The sequence below is a fragment of the Myotis yumanensis genome, unplaced genomic scaffold (assembly GCF_028538775.1).
Source record: "Myotis yumanensis isolate MYYU_CA2020_CCGP unplaced genomic scaffold, mMyoYum1.0.hap1 SCAF_19, whole genome shotgun sequence".
NCBI lineage: Eukaryota > Metazoa > Chordata > Mammalia > Chiroptera > Vespertilionidae > Myotis > Myotis yumanensis.
In genome coordinates this window covers 11,342,438-11,367,038 of record NW_027223770.1, presented here as the reverse complement: position 1 = coordinate 11,367,038, position 24,601 = coordinate 11,342,438, and the positions used below count along the sequence as shown (strand labels likewise).

Below are 24,601 nucleotides of genomic sequence, written 5' to 3'. Positions count from 1 at the left end.
GGGGGGGGGGGGGCCCTTGGCCTGGCCTGTGAGGACCAGGCCGAAACAGGCACTCTGACATCCCCTGAGGGGTCCCGGATTGTGAGAGGGCACAAGCCAGGCCGAGGGATTCCACTGGTGCACGAATCCATGCACTGGGCCTCTAGTATAATATAAATTACACTTTGTAAGTACATAAATAATGTAAGTGATACATGTAAAATATAAATGTGATATATGATCTGACTCAATTCAGAGATAGGAGACTAATCCAAAGATAACCCAAAGGTAACCCAAAGGAACCCAAAGGTGCCTGAAGTCACTCGTGCCCAGAGCAGAGCACGGCGTGGCCTCAGCATGATCCACTGCATGGGGATTCACCTCTTACTCCTCCCCTGCTCAAGGGGCAGAGCTGGCAGTTTCGGCGTCACTGACATCTCTTCCCCGAGCCTACTCTGCAAGTGGTAGGTGAGAAGGCAGGTTCTGCCGCGTGTCGAAACAGAGTTCATGCTTGGAGAGGAACCTCAGAGACGGAACCGGAACACCGAGTGCCTTCCCGATGCCCCAGCGTGACGCTGCCCGCCCGGGGCGCCTGGCTGGCCTGTGCTGACATTCTCTCACGGGCCCACCCTCCGCTAAGGCAGTGGTTCCTCTGATTCACCCGGAGAGCTAAAACGTCCTGATGCCCAAGTCCCATCCCCAGAGATGCTGATTTAATGGGCGTGGGGTGGTGGTATGGTTTTTATTTTTATTTTGTTGTTGTTAATCCTCACCAAGGATATTCTTTCCATTGATTTTTATTTACTTGTGGCCCAGTGCACGAATCTGTGCACAATGAAAGGAAATTAATTAGAAGAAATATTTTAATATCGCTATTCGCCCTTTCTCAAGAATAGAAGTGTCAACCAAATTCACGATTGACAATGACAGATCAAAACACACGCGTGTGATTGGCACCAGCAAGAGCTTCATATGTATCGCACATGTGCGAGTCAACTTAGCCGTTTCTATGTATAGAATAAACCTGCTTTCTGATTTAGCTAAACTTTTTCCAGTCCAGTAAAGCACCCCAACTTCTCTTTCAGATAATTGCCAGCAACACAACAGTAAATATCAACAAGAAGTAGATTATTATTGTAGATCACGCAGGGAGAACAAAGGGTAAAACATTTAACTGCAGCAGTGTTTGACTGTATTCTGCACAGTGAGAAAACCTGAAGTCATTTTCAAGGTCCACCATTTCTTACTTCTTTTCAGTCGGGTCAAGTTTCTAAGCTTTCTAAATCGCCGTTTCCCGGCTAATGAAAAGAAAAGAGGATTCCACTGAGTCTCCTATCTACCTGCTGCAGGATTTCTGTGAGGATCAAATGAGATGAGGCACGGGAAAATGCTTCACAGACATTTGGTTAAAGTGTGAAATGTTTCCACCTGACTATAAAGCAAGTCGTGTTCCTGGGCTGAAGAAACTCCAAGGAGACTAGTTGTTAGGGAGAGGAAGCCGGGTGTTGCTATGTGACATCATTATCCGGACAGACACTTAGCATGTTAGCCTTTCATATATAGAGATTTTCCATTGATTTTATTGATTTCAAAGAGGAAGGGAGAGGGAGAAATAGAAACATCAACAATGAAAGAGAATCATTGATTGCCTGCCTCTTGCACACTCCCTACTGGGGATTGAGCCCGAAACCAGGGCATGTGCCCTGACTAGGAATTGAACTGTGATCTCCTGGTTCATAGGTCGACACTCAACCACTGAGCCACACGGGCCGGACTCCTTGATTTTTAGAGAGTGGAAGCGAGCAAGGGCAGGGAAGGGGTAAAGGGTGGCCAGAGTGAAAAGGCAAGCAGGTCGCTGGCCTGGCTCCCCCACACTGCCCATCCAAGTGGGAAACTCCGAGAAGTCCAGAACCCTCATTAGAACCAGCCCATGCTAAAGGGGAGAACAGTCAGGGCAGGTATGTTATTCAACAGCTTTTAAACATTAGACACCCAGCACCTGGCCTCTCCGTGGCACTGCTGCCCGGCCCGTGACACGAGGGCAGCCTGTGCCTGGTGGCCGGAGCCCCTGGCCCAGGATGATTTCACGTCCGCCTCTGACATCCACCCCTCAGGCCTTCGGGCTGGTGATCCTGCTGCCGACCGCAGGAAGCCACTGATGTCCTCAGAACCATGCTTCACAATTAAGCTTTACAGCCTCCCTGTTAACAGGAGGGGTCACCATGCATCTGAATGGAGGCCACCTCTCGCTTCTGTCAACGGTGCCTGGTGAGCCGGGTTCTTCTGCGACAGTTCCACAGACTCCGGGAGGGCTCTCCTCCTCCTTCCGGTGCACAGAGCTCTCGGGAACGTGCTCCACAACAAGGAGACAGTCTTCTGTCACAGCCTCACCTTCGTGCTGCCGCCCAGTGCTTCTGCGCTGACCTGGGGCAGGCGAGGAGGGGCTATGGGGCAGGTGTCAGGGGTGGGCAGGGCCAGGACACAGTCACATCTGGAGACACCTCTGCTATTTCTGCCTCATTGTGTGACTCACAGCTGCCCTCTGCTTCCGCCAGTAACCACATCTGGATGGCAGCTGCCTCTCTGTCCAGGGACACGCCACGGAGCGCCAAGTCCCGCCCACTGGGCGCAGTCGCCTTTAGTGCCCGGCCACAGAGCTGTCTCCCTGTCGTCTGTGGTGGGTGACTCAGAGATGAGGCCACCACCCAATCACAGGGCCCTTCCTGGTGACCTTCTCCCAGCTGCTCATCAGACCCCGGGCCTCAAACACCTCCGGGACTCCTCCCTGCCCCACGTGAATGTTTTTAAAGGTTTCCAAATCAGAAGGACGAGCCCTTCATCTTGTTCCAAACCCACAACCGAGGGTCGGGGAGGGGCCTGCAGCTCTCCGAAATCTCGATCCTGCCTTGCAGCTGCACCCAGAAATAGTGTGGATAAAGGACACTGGTGTTCAGACCTTATAACACAGAAGTCCATACCTGAAACCTGTGTGATCCTATTAACCAAGGCCACCCCAACCAATTTTAATAAATAGAGGAGACAGATGATGGATGGATGGATAGAGAGATAGGTAACAAACACTGGCAGTTCCTCAAACAGTTCACCATGGAGTCACCACTGACGCTGCCATATCCCTCCCAGGTGTGCACGCAAGAGAGGTCAAAACACACCTCTACCAGTACACAAAGACATGTACGCAAATACTCATGACAGTGTTACTCACAGCAGCCAAAGAGTGGAAACAGCCCAGGGGTCCGCCAGTTGATGAAGGGAAAGAAATAAGATGTGCCCTGCCCATATGAATGAGTGGAATATGATTCAGCCACGAAAAGGAATGCAGGACGGAGTCACGCTACAACGCAGGGGCACCTTGAAAACTCAGTGAGAAGCCCTGGCTGGGGGGTTCAGTTGGTTGGAATGTCATTCTGTACTCCAAAAGGTTGTGGGTTCGATTCCGTCAGGGCACATACCTAGGTTGCAGGTCTGATCCACAGTCAGGGAGCATATGGAAGGCAAACAATCAATGTTTCTCTCTCTCTCTCTCTCTCTCTCTCTCTGTCTCTCTCTCTCCCTCCCCCCTCCCTCTCTCTCTCTCAAAATCAATAAAAACATATCCTGGGGTAAGGATTTAAAAAAATTAAAATAAATATGTGTGTATGTGTGATTTAAAATACGAATAACCATTTAGCCTGTGCAGAGGGATTATAATTGTTTTCTTCATTCCACTTATATATCTTTTCCGATGTGTTAACATTTAAAATCAGGAAGAAACCCAATCCATTGCATTTTTAAGATATATGTTCTTATTGATTTCAGAGAGGAAGGGGGAGGGAGAGAGAGATAGAAACATCCATGATGAGAGAGAATCATCGATGTGCTGCCTCCTGCACGCCCCCCACTGGGGATTGAGACGGCAACCTGGGCATGTGCCCTGACAGGGAATCGAACAGTGACCTCCTGGTTCACAGGTCAATGCTTAACCACTGAGCCACACCGGCCAGGCTCAATTGCATTTTAAACCACAGTTTCTCTGGGGAACATTCTCCTGGGAGTGTTGCTGGTGCCCCTGTGGAGCCCCCCACCCCCTATAGCTGGGGGTGCTCGGTGAGGTCATGCGGAGATGACACTGTCTGAGCCCCACCTCCCAGAGGCACCCCATCCCCACGGGCCAGGTTGGCAGCAGCCCCACGGGGAAGAACCGTCACCGAGTGCTTCCCAGGCATCACCTCCTTGGTCCTCCCCGCCCGGGCCAGTCCCGCTGACTCCCAGGCCCACGCTCTGACCAGCGCACCCCCTTGGTGGTGAGGAACCTGTCTTTTAGGAACATCTGCAGGGGAGGCTGTTCTAAGGAGCTCGTCTGCTCTCCCAGAACCTTCCTCCTGAGCCACTTACGCAAGAACCATGTTCAGTGCTTCACGCTGACCGCGCTCGCTGTCTCCGGGGCCGGTTTCCTAAAGAGCACATCCCCCCCGCTGTCCTTGCCCTCCTCCTGCCTACCTTCTCTTCCGAGGGGTAGAAGCCGATGGCTCTCATGACAAAAGGCACCTCCGACAGGCAAATGTGTTCCGACACCTTCCTGGCCTCCATTGTGTCGATGCCTTGACTACGGAGCTGCGAGTAGTAAAAATAGTCTTCCAGCTCCTGCGTGGAAGCAAAATGGAAACACAGCGTGCACTGTGGCTTCAGTGGGAAGCATCCATTAAGACTCCAAGGACATTTTCTAGAAAGTACATTTTGAGCTCAGTGGGGAGGGGCGGGGGAGAAAAAGAGCTTTGGGGGGGAAAGCACGAGGGTTAACCCCCGGACACCTGTGTTTTGCAAACTCCTAACTCGATGTTACGGAGCAGTGTTTACTCTGAGGACGATTACCCTGTAGAATTTTCCTTCCCTGCCACCAGACACCAGGCCATAGAACGGGATCAAGTCTTCACCCCCAAGAGAAACAGCTGCTTCCAGGGCGCTAGAACGGGAGCAGAAAGGGAACTGTTAGAGAGCTCTCGAGCGCCAGCAGCCCGGGCCAGGGTCGCGGGGCACCGCGGGCCTCCGGAGGCTATTCCGGGGCGCAGCGACGATTAGGGTCCCTGTGAACCTGTTAAGAAAACGCCCTCCATGATGAACCAAAGTGAAAAGTTCCATTCCGAGCGCGGCGCCCGGTGGTACAGGTCAAACGCCTCAATGACAGTGATATCCACACACAGACGGCAGAGCAGGCGCTTGGCAAGGTGTCTGCGATCTTCGGGGACCGGGCCTCTCCAGGGGGAGTCCTCCCTGCACAGCGGCTCTGCCCGTGACTCCAGACCTCACGTGGCCAGGGCCGAGGGCACCGGGTGGTAGAGGTGAACTGCCAACGCTAATTGCTTCCACGAACACTCAGGAGGCCACAGGGGACCCATGCCAGTCGGATAAAAATAACCCTCTGCTCTCTAACACGGGGTCAGGCTTTCCAAAAATAGGCCCGTAAGGTAAGAAAACCTACTTTTGTATGAGACCGACTTTGCCTCGCATAGAATGCTAATAATAATATGAAATCATTATAATAACCCACTCACTGGATCTCCGCTAACCAGGCCATTAGCCTCCTTGTGGGTTATTAAAACACACTGGAGCCGGCCAGTGTGGCTCAGTGGTTGAGCATCGACCTATGAACCAGGAGGTCAGGGTTCGATTCCCGGTCGGGGCACAGGCCCAGGTTGCGGGCTTGATCAGCAGTGTGGGCCGTGCAGGAGGCAGCCGATCAATGATTCTCTCTCATCATTGATGTTTCTCTCTCTCTCTCCCTTCCTCTCTGAAATCAATAAAAATATATTTTTTTTAAACCACAACACACTGCAGTGTAGACCACGGCAGAGAAGTGGTTTAGTATCTGGACTCTGGGCTCCCGGTTCTGCCCCTTGCTGGTAAGTCACCTCCCTGGGCCTCAGTTTCCTCTTCTGTAAAGTGGGAATAATTGCAGGGTCTGCCTCACAGGTTGCTGTGAGAATTAAATGGATGCAATAAGGGATTTGTCAAGAAGCCCTTTGTTTTTGTGCTGTGATGAGTGCCTGCTGAGGTGTGGGCCTGAATCAGAAAGACGGCGAGAACCCCACCCCCCCCACTACCCTGTCACCGCCAGTGCAGGTCACCTAACCCCTGGGAGCTGGTTTCCAGGCCTGTACAGTGGGGACGGCGACAGCCCCTACCTCACAGGGCAGCTGTGAGGATGAAATCGGACAGTATCTGGAAAGCACCCGGACAGGGCCTGGCCCGGAACAGACTTGGTACGAGCAGTCAAAATTATTGCCCTGACCAGTTTGGCTCAGTGGATAGAGGGTCGGCCTGCGGACTCAAGGGTCCCAGGTTCGATTCCGGTCAAGGGCATGTACCTTGGTTGTGGGCACATCCCCAGTAGGGGGTGTGCAGGAGGCAGCTGATTGATGTTTCTCTCTCATCGATGTTTCTAACTCTCTCTCCCTCTCCCTTCCTCTCTGTAAAAAATCAATAAATACATTTTTAAAAAAATTATTACTGCCGTTGACTGGGAACTGACATGCACCTCCACCTCCCACACAACTGTCCCCACCCCTCCCAATAGGGCCCTGCACAAGCCCTACACACAGTCGGTGAAGCCGGAGTGATCGCCAGGTGGACCTGGGGTCCCAGCCCAGTCTTCACGCAGCTCTTGGCTCTGATGTTAGCCATCGAGGCAGGTGCCCAGCTGTGAGGGCTCCGTCTCTGTGGCCTCCAGGCCGGGCCCAAGCCCAGTCCCAACAGGCTCTGTGGGCAGGGAGACCACTTTAGCCATGTGTCTCTGGAGGAGCGGCGGGTAAAGGCCAGAAGTTACACAGAGGAGCCTGTCAACACCAGGAATGCCCAAGGGGACAGTCACAGGAGCCCCGGTAGCAGCCTCTGGTGGTCAGAGCTATACCATGTTCCCTGCAGACAGAGTAGCAAGCTTTCAACGCCACCGGGAGCGGCCTGAGGGCAAGGCCTGAGTCCTTTTGTTTTTAAATTCTTAAAAAAAAAAAAAAGTTTTATTGACTTCAGAGAGGAAGGGAGAAGGAGAGATGGACTCATCAATGATGAGAATCACCATTTGGCTGCCTCCTGCACACCCCCATTGGGGACCGAGCCCGCAACCCGGGCACATACCCTGACCAGGAATAGAACCGTGACCTCCTGGTTCATAGTTCCATGCCCAACCACTGAGCCACACGGGCCTGGCAATGCCTGAGTCCTTGGTCACCTTTGTACCTGCGGCCCTGGCACAGTGCCCGGCATTGGTTGGGGTGTAACACCTGCGTGCTGTTGCTGAGTATTCAGAAGGGGTCTGCACTGGCCCCCGTCCTCACGGGCCAAGCTGCTCCCCAACACGCACCTGAGGTTGACTTCCCACTGCACCACAGACAGGTCCTGTCCCCCTGCCGTGAAGGCGTAGTGGCCATCGTGGGAGAGCGCCATCCCGGCCACCCCGTTCGGGTGGCAGACGATAGCACAGGTCTTATGGGGGTTGCCATCTATCGGTAAGATCTGGAGTCCGACCTGGAAAGGAACAGGCAACCGGATATTCAGGCTCAGATGACCAGGTCCCAGGCTGGGCCCGGCACCTTCACAGTGACCTTCAGGCCTGTCACTGGGAAGACTCCTGCGTGTGAACCGGCTCAGGGTGTGTGAGCGCGTTTCAGGTGGCAGAGGGTTCGCACACACAGACCCCTGCAGGGTGATCCCTTAGGAGAGAGATGTTCCAGCAAGGACACAGAGGGGAGCTTTCCTCCCGTCTTCATAGGCGGATGCCCAAGGTTTTCCAGAATAATCCTAACATCCTACGATTTTATGCTTTCCTATATAGGTCACTCATTAAATGCACAACTAAGTGTAACTAATTTGTATGCTTTTACTAGTATAAGGTGGGCTGTGGGCTGCATTTTGTGCCATGGGGTCTCGGCAGCATTGGCTGCAATTTGGTGGGCTGCCGCTCCAGGGTGGTGGCAAGGCCTGTGTCCCACTTGGGGGAAGCTGAGTGTTGCTTTGTGGGCACCAGGTCCGCGGTGCCGTTTCTCTGTAAATGGCCGGTGCGCGTCATGGCAGCTCCTGCATTGAGCATGTGCCCGTGGTGTTCAGTGCGCGTCATAGTAACTGGTCGGACGGTGGGACACTTAGCACATTAGCCTTTTATATATATAGATTGATTTCAGAGAGAGGACGAGAGGACGGGAGAGGGAGAGAGAGAGAGACATCAATGATGAGAGAGAATCACTGATAGGCCTCCTCCTGCACACCCCTTACTGGGGATCAAGCCCGCAACCTGGGCATGTGCCCTGTCAGGGATTCAAACTGTGACCTCCTGGTTCACAGGTTGATGCTCAACCATAAGTCACACTGGGCGAGCAAGATTTTTTCCCCACGTGAATAAATCGGGAAGAATAAAATCCTTTGGGGACCATGTGTCTGCTTGGAAATGCCTTCTCAGAGTCACCCTCACTTGTCTGTGGCCGTTGTCAGTATCACCATGGACCCGGGTGGAGGGAGCTGGACGTGGCTAGGAAACCAAGCATCCTCGATAGAATCCTTGGGACCGACCGCCACTCAGAGCACACAGAGCCGCCTCCCGAGGCGGGCAGAGCAGCGCGTACCTTGTCTCTGTTGATGAACACCAAGTAGCGCCTCTCCAGCTCCACGGCGGTTTTCACGGGGAGGACCTGGACCTGCTCCATGGGAGACCCGAAGACTGGCCCCAGAAGTGTCTTTCTGCGGGAGGAAGAGAGCCGTTTCCAATTCCGCAAATCGGAACACGGGCATTCTGACTAGCTGCCTTTCGTGATCCCCTGCACGATTCCAACTGTGCATTCCCTGCCCTGTCACTCAGCAGAGCCCGTCCATAAGACGAGCTCTCTCCGCCGCTGCTCACAGCTGCCGTAAAGAGGGGGCAACAGCTCCAAACGGCGAGGGCTCCCCGGGGAGCTGACTGTGAAGGCGCTTTTAGCGGGGAGCCTCTGACTGGCCTCCTTGACAGCTGAGTGAAGGGAACATTATGCCTCGAGAACGTGTACATGAACGAGGGAGGAGGGATGGGGAAAAGGCCGCGGCGAGGAAGTGACACGCGCTGGCAGGAGGCGTGCGGCGCCCCTTCCTTGTGGCAGGCCAGGAGATCAGAGGGAGATGCGCCGGTTGTTCCAGGCACCGGACACCCGGCCTCGGCACAGCACAGATTTCCAAAAAACGCACTGCGAGTCAAGTGATAATGAATCGTCTCCCCGCAGCGGGCAGCTTCTTTAATTCAGACTCTTACACGAATGAGGAATTGGATCTGAGGTGAGGTTCCCAGATAGGACCTTGAGCCCAGCGCTGGGTTCCCCTGAGCCAGCAAAACCTGGGCCTCGGGACCCTTGCTCACGCCTTCTGAGGCTCTGGGAGGCCCTAGCCCAGCGGTTCTCAACCTGTGGGTCGAGACCCCTTTGGCGGTCGAACGACCCTTTCACAGGGGTCACCTAAGACCATCCTGCATATCAGATATTTACATTATGATTCATAACAGTAGCAACATGAAAGTTATGAAGTAGCAACGAAAATAATTTTATGGTTGGGTCACAACATGAGGAACTGTATTTAAAGGGCCAGAAGGTTGAGAACCACCGCCTAGCTTTTATTTATTTATGTTTTAACTAGAGGCCCGATGCACAAAATTCATGCAAGAGTAGGCCTTCCTTCCCCCAGCTGCCGGCACCGGCTTCCCTCTGGTACCTGGAACCCGGGCTTCCCTCCGGCCACCAGCAGGCACCCGGGACCCGGGCAGCCCTGGCTTCGTCTGGAGGTCATCTGGAAGGACGTCCAGAAGGATGTCTGGTCTAACTAGTATATTACACTTTTATTATTATAGATCCTCACCTGAGGACATGCCCTCAGTGATTTCAGAGAGAGAGGAAAGGAGATGGAGAGAGAGAGAGAGAAACATGGATCAGTTGCCTCCTATATGTGCCCCGCCCATGGACCGCACCCCCCACCCAGGTATGTGCCCTGACCAGAACCGAACCTGCGACCCTTCACTGCACGGGATGATGCTTCAACCAACGGAGCCGTACTGGCCAGGGATCTAGCCATGTTTTATTCTTAATTATGTACCTTTTGAAAAAAAGAGGGTCCACAAAATCTAATACACTTCACACCCCACTACACCTGGGTGTGTGCTGGGTAAGGCTGGTGGCATCTCATCTTATGGTATTATGAGCCCCTCACTGTACAGGTGTTTCTTTCCTGTGTCCCCTGCACCCAGCCTGTGTCTGGCAGGCACAGCAGACACTCCAGGTATCTGAGCTGAATAAATAAAGAGCAAATCCACTCGACAGCCGTTTTAGCACCATGTTAGGTGCTTGGGACACAGAAATGAGTGAGATTTGGTTGAATCACATAGTGGTGATGGTTGCACAACTTGGTGAATACAGTAAAAACCTTTGGGGGGAAAAAGTAAACTTTATGGCATGTGAATTATATGTAAATTTAAATTATAAACAAATAAGGTCAAGCGATTCAACCTGTGCCTCAGGCTCTTCTGGTAAAATAGGGGAAATGACAGTACTTACGCCCTGAGACTATGGTGAGCACTAAATAAGTTAATATATATAAAGCACATAGTAGGAGCTGTGTAACTACCACCTGGTATTGTTAAAACAGCTAGTCCTGGCCGGTGTGTCTCAGCTGGTTGGGTGTTGTCCCCTGCAATGGAAGGTTGCCAGTTTGATTCTCGGTCAGAGCACATGCCTAGGTTCTGAGCTCAACCCCCAGTAGGAGGCGTGCAGGAGGCAGCTGATCCATGTTTCACTCTCACATCAATGTTTCTCTCTCTCCCTTCCTCTCTCTCTCAAAACCAATTACATTTTTTAAAAAATCTAACAATTTCATAAAATTAACATTTTTCTTCCGATTAAAAAAGTATATGTTTACTGTGAAAATTTTCAAACATGTTGGCGTAAAGCAGAAAATCTAGCCGTAAGTACATTGCTGTACCCTTTATCCCAGGAGACTCATGGGAATAGCTTGGTGTGTATGACTCGATAATTATTTTATATATATTCTAACCTACATAATTATAATTTTATATGAAAAACTATAAATTAAATAAGTATGATTTGTATGAAAATATAGTCATGCTTATTTGGCAATTTGCTTCATCTCATGTTATATCTTGGAGATTTTTCTATGATTCTCTGCAGACAGCTTATCTTTTTCTTTTTTCTTTTCTTTTTTTAAAATATATTTTTATTGATTTCAGAGAGGAAGGGAGAAGGGAGAGAGAGAGAGAGAGAGAGAGAGAAACATCCATGATAAGAGAGAATCATGGATTGGCTGCCTCCTGCACGCCCACTACTGGGGATGGAGCCTGCAACCCGGGCATGTGCCCTTGACCGGAAATCGAACCCGGGACTGCAGGCCTATCCACTGAGCCAAACCAGCTGGGGCTTCTTTTTTCTTTTCTAAAAACAGCATCATGTTGGCCCAGGCCAAGGTAGCTCGGTTGGTTAGAGCACCATCTGGATGCGCCATGGTTGCAGGTTCAATCCCCGGTAAGGGCATTTACAACAAGTACCCAGAAGGCATAAATAAGGGAAACAACAAACAAATCTCTCTCTCCATTAAAAAAATAAATTTTGAAAAATAAAAGCATCGTGTTTCAGTGCACTGACAGGCCACCATCTAACTAATCCCCTATTAATGGGCATTTGGATTGTTTCCATTTTTAAAAATATTTTCAAACAAGACAGCCTTTGACTTATGTCTTGGCATACTGTGAGCCCTGTGTGGGCTGCGTTCCTGGAAGTCAGAGATACCATCAGATTTAATCGAGGGTAACGGATTGCTCTCCCAAAGGCCGCCCCGATTTCCAGCGGCAGCAGCGGCGGCGGGGAGAAGTGCCCTTCCCCTTGGCCCCTCGCCGACACCGGGCGCCATCGATCACTTTTATCTTTGCTAATCTGATTTGTGGAAACGGTGTCTTGCTCTCATTTGCATTTGTGCAATACCAGGAGCATCTGCTCGTAGGTTTATTGGCCTTTTCCTGTGAACTGCCTTTCCGCGTCCTTTCAAATATTGTGAAAGGCATCTGAAACCTGTTTTGGGATTTATCATGAAAAGACAGCTCCTGCCCAACTGAGGTGGTTACAAGGCTTTATTGTTCCTGCCACTTCCAGTGCTTTCCGCGAGGGGTTTTGCTTGGAAGGATGGAAATCTTTGGGACCAGAGGGGGTGATTGAACAACATTGTGAATAAATATACTCAGTGCCCCAGACCTGTCCACTATAAAATGGTTAGTTTTATCTCAATACATTTATTTCTTAAGAAAGATGCTGCCCTGGCCGGTGGTGCTCAGTGGTTACAGTGTCGACCTGTGCACCTAAGGGTTGCAGGTTCGATTCCTGGTCAAGGGCACCTGTGGGAGGCAATCAGTCAATGTGACTCTTTCACATCAATGTTCTCCACCCCCCCCCAACCCCCACCCCGCTTCCACTCTCTAAAAACTTGATGGGAAAAAATATCCTCTGGTGAGAAGGGAGGAAGGGAGGAAGTCTTTCTGCTAATTGCAGGCTGATTTTCAAGTGCAGAAACTCCTGAGTGTGAGGCTCCAAGTGCCGGTCAGTGACTGTGGGCGGAGCTTCAAGCCTGGCGCCCTCCCCAGTCCATGTGCTCAGCAAACTCCGTCTTCTCAGGACTGGGCATGTCTACAGGATATTCTTTGTCCAATAAGTTTGTGTCCATTAACGGTGATGTACGAAGACTCTGACATCTTCCTAAAACTCCTTTTCATGTATTTCCTTCAAATGCCTCCTTCCCCGTGTTTTCACAGTGTTTTGTTTTTTAATTGTGCTGATTTCTCTCCCGTTCCTGCCACACGACGGGGCACTTCTCAGTCATTTCTCCTTGTGCCCTTCTAGAAAGAACTTCAAAAAATTCTGGGTGGTCGTGGCCTTTTGGGGACCCATTTTATTGGATACATTGTTTTAAAATGACCTTCTCAAGCCTGGGGTCAGCTGCTGTCGACCACTTTCCTGACCCCCTTCTCTGGGTGTTGGGGTCCAGCCCCAGCAGGTCCAGGGGTTCCCAAAGGTGTGGATGGAGTCGGCGAGGAAGGAATGACACGGAGACAGCGTTCAGTTGATCAGCATGGTCAGGTTCTCCCTTTATTGTCCTGTTACATCTATATTTATACCATTTGATCCTATAAGCATGCCTCTATAATTACATCATGGTATGTTTTGGGTCACGTTCTACAGTTCCTTGTTTCTTATCTGACCTTTGCCAAAAATCCTGTCTCTATCTAGTTCTGTTGATTTTAATCTTGTCTAGGTTAATCTCTGTGTTCCATTACAAGGGCTATTCCAAGGTCACTGCTCTACTGATAGGCTACAAGGAAGTGACTGAAAGAGATTATCCTACCCAGGAAAGGTTATGGTCCTCCCAGCCTCACTGCTCGCCTTCCCTGGGACTGCCCTGTATCGGTGGGTCTCCAGGGGTATAGGGTTTGGTGCTTTCCCTGGTGGGCAGACCCCTGGGGATGCAGGCCCAACAAGTCCCAAATTTATTGCCAACAGTCTTAGTCCAAGTTCTTCATAAGTAGTACATGGTATTTCTGTAACACTAGGGTGATTTACTGATTTATTCTCTTCCTTAGTCCTGTTAATCCATAACCTGGGGAAACAACCTTTCTTGGGGAGGTGGGCCTTTTTAAAACACATAGCGCTAAGAGGGGGAGCAAACCATATTAAGAACAGTATGCCAGGTCCCTTGAAACATAAGCTGTGCAGATGTTTCTTCCCTGCAGCGACTGTGTCAAGCAGCAAGGGTGGACCGGCTTCCGGCATCTGCGCAGGGTGACGAGTGCATTCTCACTCTGTCTCTCCGGCCTCGTGCCCCTGCTCTCCTCGGCCACACCCACGAGGCAGCCAGGCCGCAGGCGGCAGGAGGCTGCCTGCAGGGCTGACCAGGTAGGACCCCAAAGCCAGGCCTGCATCAGGGCCCACTTGTGCCAAGTGGACGACAGAGTCAGAGCCAGGTTCAAGGGTCCAGCCCTGCTGTCTGACCTTGCTCCGTCACCTCTGAACCTGGGTGGGGTCGTACTCTGCAGGGCTGTTTGAGACGAAATGAGATGACAAGGGCAGAGCCGGGCCCCCGCGGGGATAGTACGAGGAGCCGACCCGGGGGGCCAGGCCAAGCAGCACCAGAGGCCGATCTCAAACGCAGACCTGCTTTGGGGCGGAGGACCTGCTGTTCTCGGATGCCAAGCTTCGGATGCACTGGGCTTGGTCCCTGGACCTCTTCTCCAGCCCCCCTTCCCTTCTGGAACCTTCTCTTGGCTCATGGCTCTAAAGCACCATGTGCTCTTGCCCTGGCTCTCCAGCCCAGCCTCGCCCAGGAACTCCACTCCTCCCATTAGAATGCAAATTCCGCCCTGACCGGTTTGGCTCAGTGGATAGAGCATCGGCCTGCAGACTCAAGGGTCCCAGGTTCGATTCCGGTCAAGGGCATGTACCTGGGTTGTGGGCACATCCCCAGTGGGAGATGTGCAGGAGGCAGCTGATCGATGTTTCTCACTCATCGATGTTTCTAACTCTCTGTCCCTCTCCCTTCCTTTCTGTAAAAAATCAATAAAATATATTAAAAAAAAAAAAAAAGAATGCAAATTCCGTGATGAAACATGGTTTTGTTGGCATCCCCACCTTCAGCACCTAGAACAGCACCTGGCTCAGGCAGGGGCTCAGGAAATGCTGAGTAAACACAGGAAGGCCATCCCTGGCCTGAGAAACTCCTCAGAACCAGGAGTCAGAACAGTCAACCCACTGGCGGCACTGAACTGGCTGTCTCTGTTTTCATCCACTAGCGAATAGTGGGAGGTGTTTTTAAATCCTGACTCCAGGATATTTTTCCCATTGATTTTTTTAGAGAAAGTGGAAGGGAAGGAGGGAGGAGTAGAAGGAGAGAAGAGAGAGGAGAGAGGAGAGAGGAGAGAGGAGAGAGGAGAGAGGAGAGAGAGAGAGAGAAGCATTGATATGAGAGAGACACATTGAGTAGTTGCCTCCCACATGTACCCCTGGGCCAGGATCGATCCTGCAACCCAGGTATGTGCCCTTGACCAGGAATTGAACCCGTGACCCTTTGGTTCCTGGACCGACACTCTAATCACTGAGCAACACCGGCCAGAGCAGAATGGAAGATTTTATTGAGCATCGGTGACTTTTCTGGCTCCTTCACTGCGCCTCAGGCACTGAGTTCTGGGTGCCTTCTCTCTGTGCAGGGTGGGGCTCAGAAGCAAGGGCTCCGGGCTGGAATCTTGCCTCTGGCACTTCCCAGCCCTGTGACCTTATCTGTGCCTCAGTTTCCTCCTCTGCAAAACCAGTGATAGCTGTGCTGCTCACAGGTCCTTAAGCTGCGACTTGACATAGGCCAGGGGCTGAGAAACTGAATTCCGTGCCATGTTAGTGGGAACCCCCCGGGCGTACCTGCACATTTTGGTGGTAGAATTGAAAAGTTTCACTTTGTAGCCGCTGTTGGAGATGAGCAGGAAGAGTTCCTTGGTGAGTGGTGGGTACCAGATCATACAGGTGGGGTAGTTGCCCTGGTCAGTTTGGTGAATGTCCAGCACTTCCAGGTGGTTTTTGTAGCTCCCGAGAAGATTATACTCGATCTGCAGAGGCGCCCAGACGGACAAACATGAAGACGGAGCTGGATGAAGTCAGCCCAAAGTCCTATTCTAAGAGAAGACTGGGCTAGACCCTTAACCTAATAAGCTACCAGGAGGAGTATTCATTACGAGCAAAATGAGGAGTAAGCGCTCTGAAACATGATGCCATTAATGCTCACCACTCCCCGGCCAAGTAGTACTGCTGTGCCCATTTTACAGAGGAGAAAACCGATGTTCTGAGAGGTTCAGGGGCTTGCCCAAGGTCACACATTAAGAAGTGTAAAGTGAGGATTCAAATTTAGGTCCAGCTGACTCCAAAACCTGAACTCTTACAGTTACTAGTACGTTATACGGCTCCCTTTCCCATTATCTTGGGGGTAGGAACTCATTCATACCTAAGTCTCAGCACCTGATAGTCATAAATCAGCGGCCTGCTGAATTTCACCCACAGGTAGGTTTTGGTGGCCAAACCAGGATGGAAGGATGGATGGATGGATGGATGGATGGATGGATGGATGGATGGGTGGATGGGTGGATGGGTGGACGGATGGATGGGTGAATGGATGAGTGGATGGATGGATGGATGGGTGGGTGGATGGGTGGGAGGATGGGTGGATGGGTGAATGGATAGAATAAAGGAAGGAAGGGGAGGGAAATTAAGATGAGGGACAGATACACAGACTGACTGATTTCGAATGCTCTTGGCTTGATCATGTAACATTACATTTGACGCCGTCCCTACCTTTCCCTCTTATCTCACATTCTCCGTGAGGTCTCACATTTGGGGAGGAAGTGTCAGTGAGCGTCGGCTTTCCAAATTACACTGAGAGGCGAGGGCGGCCAGGTTTCCCTGCTGTGGGAACACCACCTCCCTGCCGCCGCCCAGAAGCCTCCTCACTCAGGACACGAGTTGGAGCCGTGTTAAGACCAAGTACCAACTCGGAGAGGTTTGCACTACTTCTCGGTACATTCACTGTCTCCAACAAACACACACAGTGGGCCCGGGTCTGGGCCGGACACCAGGGATGGAACAAGAATGAGACACATGGGTGGCCCGGTGAACGAAAAGGACCCAGCTCACCAGGAGCCTGTCTCTCCCGAGGCTCAGCAGTCTGGGCTCATTGCTATCCAGATGAACCCCGAACAGGAGACTCCGAATGCTCTGGCGATGAGAACGCAGCCTTGCCAGGTATTCCCAGACCCTCTCACTATGCCTGACCTTGACCATGTAAACGGCCACAGTAAAATTTGCATCCTGCATATGAGCAAAAGAACAGAAGTTATTCCTTTTTACAGTTTTTAACTTAAAAAATAATCTTTATTGCCCTGGCCAGGTAGCTCAGTTGGTTAGAGCGTCGTCCCAGTGTGCCACGGTTATGGGTTCAGTCTCGGTCAGGGCACATACTAGTACAAGAAGCAACCAATGAATGATAAACAAGTGGAACAACAATTCGATGTTTCTCTCTCTCTCTCTCTCTCTCTCTCTCTGAAGCAATTTAAAAAATCATCATTATGTTTTTTGTACCAATTTTGCTGTTAGAATATTTTGTCTGAAAATAAATCTTTGTCTATCGGAGCAAGTGGTAAAATGATGCCCATTTTACAGATGAGAAAATTAAGGTTGAGAGTAGATAACTCACAAAGGTAGCGGTGTCTCTGACACCCACCTCATCCCCACCTCATTCTCTGTGGAAGCCTTGACTCCTTTTGCCTTTGTCTCCCCATCTCTATATCCAGCTACAAATGAAAAGGTAGACTTTTTTTCTAAAAAGTATGATGGTTGAGCCCTGGCCAGTGTTGCTCAGTGGGTAGAGTTTCGGCCCTTGAACCAAAGGTTGGTGGGTTTGATTCCTAGTCAAGGGCATGTACTTGGGTTGCAGGCTCAATCCCTAGCCCTGGTCAGGGGTGCATTTGGGAGGCAACCAATCAATGTGTCTCTTTCACATTGTTGTTTCTTTCTCTCCCTCTCCTTCCCTCCCTTCTACTCTCTCTAAAAAAATCAATGGAAAAAATATCCTTGGGTGAGGATTAATAAAACAAAGAAATGACTTTATTGTTCTCCTAAAAAAATGACACATGCTCATTATAAAATTTTTTTTAAAAAGTATCATGGATGAGAGTGACACGGTCAGAGTGGGCGAGAGTGGCCTGAAGGGACACTCAGTGGGTGTGTGGCGGGAGGCGAGGGGGTGGCTTCTGGCCTCTGGCAGTGCTGTGATCTGACCGGAAGGCAGGTCAGGCCGAGGCCGGAGGCGATGGGGAAGCACCGGAAGGGGTGGACGGCGGTTTGGTGGAGTGAAGACGGTTGCTTTGTCTCTTCCCACAAACATCCAGGCAGGATGAGAACGGTGCGGACGAAGAGAACTGGCAGGAAGGCAGAGGGCGAGGGCAGAGGAAATCTTCACTGGGTTTAGGAACCCTATTCATAGAGGGGAGGACAGAATCCGAGGTACGGGTGGACGACTTTGCTTTGAGATAAAGGAGAATGTCATCTCGTCACAAAAATGAAAGGGACAGATGAAAGAATGGATGCAGAGAAGGGGTCCCAAAAACTAACAAACCAAAGTAGTTGTCAGGGTCCAAGCTTAGAAGTTCTGAGGCCCTGGCCTTATTTTAAGGCAAAAGTCCCCTCACCCCACCCCTTTCCTGTTTTGATAACAGCTTTATCGAGCTATAATTCACATACAATGCAATTCATTTAAAGTGTACGGTTCAATGGGTTTTAGTATATTCCGAGCTGTGCGTCCATCATCAAAAATCCTATATCCTTTAGCAGTTATTCTCCAACCCCCCAACCCCCCTTTTTTTTAATGTTTTTAAATTGATTTCAGAGAAGAAGGGAGGAAGGGAGGGAGGGAGGGAGGGAGAGAGAGAGAGAGAGAGAGAGAGAAGCATCAATGATGAGAGAGAATTTTTGAATGGCTGCCTCCTGCATGCCCCCTACTGGGGATTGAGCCCGAAACCCAGGCATGTGCCCTGACTAGGAATTGAACCCTAACCTCATGGTTCATGGGTCAATGCTCAACCACTGAGCTACACTAGCCAGGCCCCCTTCTCTTTAAAAACAAAACAAAACAATAATTTTAGAGAGAGAAAAAGGGGGGAGGGAGGGAGGGAGGGAGAGAGAGAGAGAGAGAGAGAGAGAGACTGATTTGTTGTCTCACTTATTTATGCATTTATTGGTTGATTCTTGCATGTGCCCTGACGAGAGATCAAACCCACAATCTCTGTAAATCAGACTGAGCTACCTGGGGCCAGTGCCTCTTTGGTTTTAAATAAGGTTGCTGAGCCACACAGAACAGTCTCAGCGAAAACACTCACCGCGGTTGCCATGTACTGGGAGTTATGGGAGAAGCTGATGTGCGTCACGCTGGTCCTGGAATAGTTGAAAGGCTCTGGGATCCCATTTTCCAAGGACATTGCATCAAGAATGTAAACTGTCCCCTCGGTGAAGCCAGCTCCAAGAAGGTCTCCTGAAATCACAAGCCAGAGAACAGTGGTCGAAAGGGCTTCTTGCCTGGCTGGTGGGGCTCAATGGTTGAGTGTCGACCTATGAACCAGGAGGTCACAGTTCGATTCTAGGACAGAGCACATGTCCAGAGATTGTAGGCTTGATCCCCAGCGTGGGGCGTGCAGGAGGCAGCTGATAAATGATTCTCTCTCGTCATTGATGTTTCTATCTCTCTCTCCCTCTCCCTTCCTCTTTGAAATCAATAAAAATTTAAAAAAAATTTTTTTTAAAAGGGCTTCTTTCATTTAAGAAACACAGACTCTGTGCCAGGCCTTGTCCTAGGTCCCCAGGAGACAGCGACGAGTGACAGACAAGGTCCCTCGTCGGAGAAAACCACCCTGAAAAGCTGACAGCCTGGGAGGGACGCTCAGAGACCCTGAGCACCGAGGGCTGCAGGAGCCTGAGGGAGAAGGCATCTCGTCCAGCCAGGCCAGGCGGAGGGAGTCGGGTCAAGGCCAACTCCCAGCAGCTGTGACAGCCACAGCCACGGCCATTGTGTCTGCTTCGCTCTGGAGCCTGAGAGAGGCGGGTACAACGAAAATACCTTCGGGGTTGTAGGTCAGACTCTGGATTCCAAGCCCCTTCTCGAAGACTCTGCTGAAAAGGTATCTTTTCTTTTTATAATCCCACACTTTGATCATGCCACAGGAACTCCCGATGGTGATGAGGGGCTGATACGGGTGGCAGGAGATGGCACAAATGGCTTCCTTGGGCTCTATGAGCAACTTCTCCAGCTTGGTCTCATCTGCCTTTAAGTGGTACACGATCGCATCCGATGTTCCGATGATAAAATTCCTGTTTGCCAAGGAGAGACCAAACAGCATCAGCGTTTGCAGGGAACGGGCGCGCCAGCCAGCCAGCCACGCTGCTTCTAATTGCCCATGAAACGCCTCTGTCGTCTGTAATTTAGTGACATTATTAACCCACCGCCTCCAAAAATATACCACGCACCCCCAACAGCCTCCATTTGCAAGTGAAAAAGCCCACATTTCTCCATGGAAATTGAGTCATTAGGCATGCAGATGGACAGTCGGTTGTACAATTAGCTAATCTGCACATGCAAATATTCATTTGTGTATGCAAATATGGAGCTGGGCGCACACATACAGCCGCGCCTGCAGATACCGCCAGGGTAATTGAGCAGGCTCACAGATAATTCCGGCTTGAAATGTTATGGCTATTAATTATCAAAGGCCTTTAACTGCGCCGCGAGGACAAACTCGGCTTCCAGAAGAGACCAGCCTGCAAGCGAAGGGCTCCAGGCGGAGCAGAGATCAGAGCTCAGGGATAAGCCCTTGCAGCTTCCAGTCACGGAAGATTCTTCATATGAAATTAATGTTTCATTTTTAAAAATGAGTCGGGATTATCATCAGCCAGAGAGACCCATCTACCAACTATGCTCAGGACGGACCCGGACGGCCGGTTCCCTCACCTCCCATCCCAGGAACGGGGTGGACACTCCCGGCCCGTCCTTTCTGACCATCCAGACGACTAGATTCAGGAACAACGTACCTTATGACAAAAATGTCACCTTTTAAAGTGCAGTCTGAAGGGTAGTTTGATTTCTCGGTAGGAGGCGTCGCCGGGGTCTTCGAGAAGGACAGCGTTCTTATGGAGCTCAGTTTGAAGTTGCTGAACCAGTTCATGATGGACAGGGTGCGATCGTAGAACTTAATGTTACCCTTCACGTCACCTGTGACAATGTAGCTGCAATGGAGAATAACATCAGTTTGTTAAAGAACAGTAATAAGTGCCGTCTATATTTTTAAACATTTTTTTCAAATAAAAAAATTCTTGGTTAGAGAGAGAGGAAGGGGCGGGAGGGAGAGAGAGAAATACTGATTTGTTGTTTCACTTATTTATGCATTTATTGGTTGCTTCCTGCATGTCCCCTGACTGGGAATTGAACCTGCAACCTTGGCGTATCAGAATGATGCTCCAGCCAACTGAGCTACCCAGCCAGGGCCTCAGTACCACGTACTGAGCACTTAATTGTATGTCAGGCTCTGGATTCCTTCTGGGCATTGTAAAAACTCCACTTAATGCTCTGCCCTGTGAGGCTGGATTTGCTCTTATCCCCTTTACAGCTAGGGAACTAAGGCTCAGAGAAGTTCAGAAACCTGCTCAAGGCCTGGGGTTGCCAGATTTAGCAAATAAACATGCAGGAAGCCCAGTTAAATGTGAATTTCAGACAGACAATGAGTAATTTTTTAGTGTAAGTTCGTCCCCAATATTGTACGGGACATACTTATGCCTGGCAACGCTTTCAGGTCCACGTGGTGAGACCATGCGGGGTCCAGGTGTGTCCAACACAGTTGCTGCTCTCTGCTCTGTGATCCCCTGCTCTCCGAGACCAGCCACAGTGACTTACATTCTCCGCCTTGAGGCTGCAGACGACCACAGAGGCTGTCTGCCGGCCTTCCAAGATCTCACAAGCTGCAAATGGGGTACCAGCCACTTTATAAGAAGGCACTGCTGCCCGGCCAGTATGGCTCCGTGGTGGAGCGTCGACCCAGGTACTAAGAGGTCACGGTTCGATTCCCGGTCAGGGCACATGGCTGGGTTTCGGGCTCCATTTCCAGTAGGGGGCGTGCAGGGGACAGCAGATCAATGTTTCTCTTGTTGATGTTTCTCTCTATCCCTCTTCCTTCCTCTCCCTAAAACACAATTAAAACATTTTTTTTTTTAAAAAAGAAGTCATTGCTGTTAGAGCGACTGTAAAACCCTGTCCAGTCACCACAGCCAAAGGCAAAGATGCTTTTATTTCCAGTCCTCAGATCCATCCCAAATGGGTTTGCTTTTTAAAAATATATATATATTTCTATTCATTTCAGAGAGGAAGGGAGAGGGAGAGAGAGATAGAAACATCAATGATGAGAGAGAATCGTTGATTGGCTGCCTCCTGCAGGTCCCCTACTGGGGATCGAGCCCACAACCCAGGCATGTGCCCTTGACTGGGATCAAACCTGGGACCCTTCAGTCTGCAGGCCAACGCTCCATTCACTGAGCCAAACCAGCTAGGGCAGTGGTTCTCAACCTTGGCTGCCCATGAGAATCACCTGGGAATCTTTTTAAAATCCTGATTTCTGGGCCTCACCCTCCGGAAATTCTGTTTCTTTGTTATTAATGTTGTGGCCCCACCCCGTAACAAAGAAACAGAATTTCCGGAGGACGAGGCCCAGAAATCAGGATTTTAAAAAGATTCCCAGGTGATTCTCATGGGCAGCCAAGGTTGAGAACCACTGAGCCAGGGCAAGGACTTGCTTTTTTTAAGCCTCTGACAGAATTCTAATCACGGGGGAAGTTGTGGGGGGGGGGGTGAGTTTCCTCTTATATACCCAAAGTGATTAAATGAGGTTTCTGATTAATAAGCAAGGCAGGTGGGCTGTGTAATTGGCGAAAACGTCTTTCACTGCCCTCTGCTGGACAGAAACGGCAAAGCAGGCCACGCGTTTTCAGAGAGCTTTCCTGGCTGGGTTTCATTTAACGTGGGGGGAAGCGAGGCCCGGTCTTTCCTGGGCCCTAACCCCCGACTAATACAAGGCTGATGGCATCGTGAACTGCAGTTCTACCACTGATCTCTTCACACCGCCGAGTGAGGGTGCCAATGGCGTTTCTCTGTAAACCTGCACCAGGGCCTCAGCGTCTGCTGGACAAAAGAAAGGAGAGGGGCCTGGCCCGTCTGGCTCGGTGAATCTCTGGTCCAGGGCACGTCACCGGGCTGCAGGATCGATCCCCCGCGCTGGCTGGGCCGTGTGCAGGAGGCAAACAATCAGTGTGTCTCTCTCACATCAATGTCTCTCTGTGTGTGTGTGTGTGTCTTTCCCCCTCCCTTCCACTCTCTAAAAATCAATGGAAAGAATATCCTCTGGTGAGAATTTTTTTAAAAATAGGAAAGAAAAGGGAAAGGAAAGCAGCTTTCAGAAAGCAGGTGGCACGGGGACTCCAACCACACGGGCAGGGTCCTGGTCTTTAGGGGGTTTTCTCTGTCCTTTTGGGAACTTCTCTCTCACACCAATGAGGACCATTTGGCTCGGAGCTCCCCTGTGCCAGACAGCGAGCTAAGAGTTTTGCATGCCTGGTCTCCCTAACTCCTCATGAAATCACTCGGAGACGGATGCTATTGTGCTCATCTTACAGATGGAAAAACGGAAGCTTGACGAAGTTCAGTTCTCTGCCCACTCGGCAAGATAGGGATGTATCTGGAATGGGAACACTCTCTCTTTCTCTGAGGAGAAGGCTTTTTATTAAAAAATATATATATTTTTTTATTGATTTCAGAGAGGAAGGGAGAGGGAGAGAGAGATAGAAACATCAATGACAGAATCATTGGTTGGCTGCCTCCTGCACGCCTCCTGCTGGGGATCCAGCCTGCAAGCCAGGCATGTGCCCTTGACCGGAATTGAACCTGGGACCCTTCAGTCCCCAGGTCAACACTCTATCCACTGAGCCCAACTAATGTCCCTGGATATATTCTATGCATATACAAAATACAGGTATACATTTAAAGGGGTTTTTAATACCTTTACAGGCCCTGGCCAGGTAGCTCTGTTGGTTAGAGCATCATCCCTATATGCCAAGATTGTGGGTTCGATCCCCGGTCAGGACACATACAGGAATCAACCAATGAATGCATGAATAAGTGGGATAACAAATCGATGTTTCTCTCCCTCCCTTCCCCTCTCTCTAAAAATCAATCAATAAAATTTTATAAAAGACTTTGATGGTCTTTTTAAGAAATGAAATATCTACACTAATAAAAGACAAAGATGCTAATTGACCATACCTTTGCTACGCCCATCAGCCAATCAGAAGAGTATGCAAATTAACCCAACAAAGATGGCCGTTAAATTTGCATACTGCAGACAGGCAGGGTGGGGCAGCGCCATCCGCCGCCCGCCCCAACCGCGGGATTGGGCCTACCCTGTGTGACTCGGGGAGGCGAGGCAGGCACCATGGGATCAGGCCTGCCATCTGCCACCCAGGGAGCGGGCCTAAGCCAGGAGGTGGTTATCTCCCGAGGGGTCCCAGGCTGTGAGAGGGCACAGGTCGGGCTGAGGGACACCCCCCGCCCCCCGCCAGTGCACAAATTTTTGTGCACCAGGCCTCTGGTATATATATATATAAAAAAAGCTAAACGACCAGCCAACCAGCCAACTGGCCAACCGGCCAGTAAGTATGACGCACACTGACCACCAAGGGGCAGATGCTCAATGTAGGAGCTGCTGAGCGATGGCAACTTTGCAGAGTGTCCTCTCACACTCCGGACCCCTCAGGGGATGTTGGACTGCCGGTTTCAGCCCAATCCCTGCAGGCCAGGTTGAGGGACCCCACCTGCCTGAGGGACCCCCCTCATTCCACAGACGCCCTTTGAGCCCCGGCGTCACCCCAGGTATGGCCAGCTGGAGAGGGACCTCAGGAGGTTGGCTCCAAGGTGTGTCCAGCCCATCTCGCCCAGTCTCACCCCG

General features: G+C 50.8%; 1 protein-coding gene across 2 annotated transcripts in view; it reads right to left on the bottom strand.

The window, feature by feature from the left end:
- CFAP251 (cilia and flagella associated protein 251) overlaps positions 1-24,601 on the bottom strand; it is a 47,791-nt gene that overhangs the window by 5,238 nt on the left and 17,952 nt on the right. The window contains exons 11-19 of one of the 2 annotated variants that reach the window (XM_070399651.1): positions 20,646-20,840; positions 19,678-19,928; positions 18,944-19,095; positions 16,704-16,877; positions 15,441-15,625; positions 8,589-8,703; positions 7,334-7,497; positions 4,849-4,939; positions 4,477-4,620 (exon numbers count right to left, since the gene is read on the bottom strand). In XM_070399651.1, coding sequence (XP_070255752.1) covers positions 4,477-4,620; positions 4,849-4,939; positions 7,334-7,497; positions 8,589-8,703; positions 15,441-15,625; positions 16,704-16,877; positions 18,944-19,095; positions 19,678-19,928; positions 20,646-20,840 — 1,471 coding nt within the window. The remainder of the gene's footprint in view (positions 1-4,476; positions 4,621-4,848; positions 4,940-7,333; positions 7,498-8,588; positions 8,704-15,440; positions 15,626-16,703; positions 16,878-18,943; positions 19,096-19,677; positions 19,929-20,645; positions 20,841-24,601) is intronic. The other variant, XM_070399652.1, reaches the window with a different exon arrangement.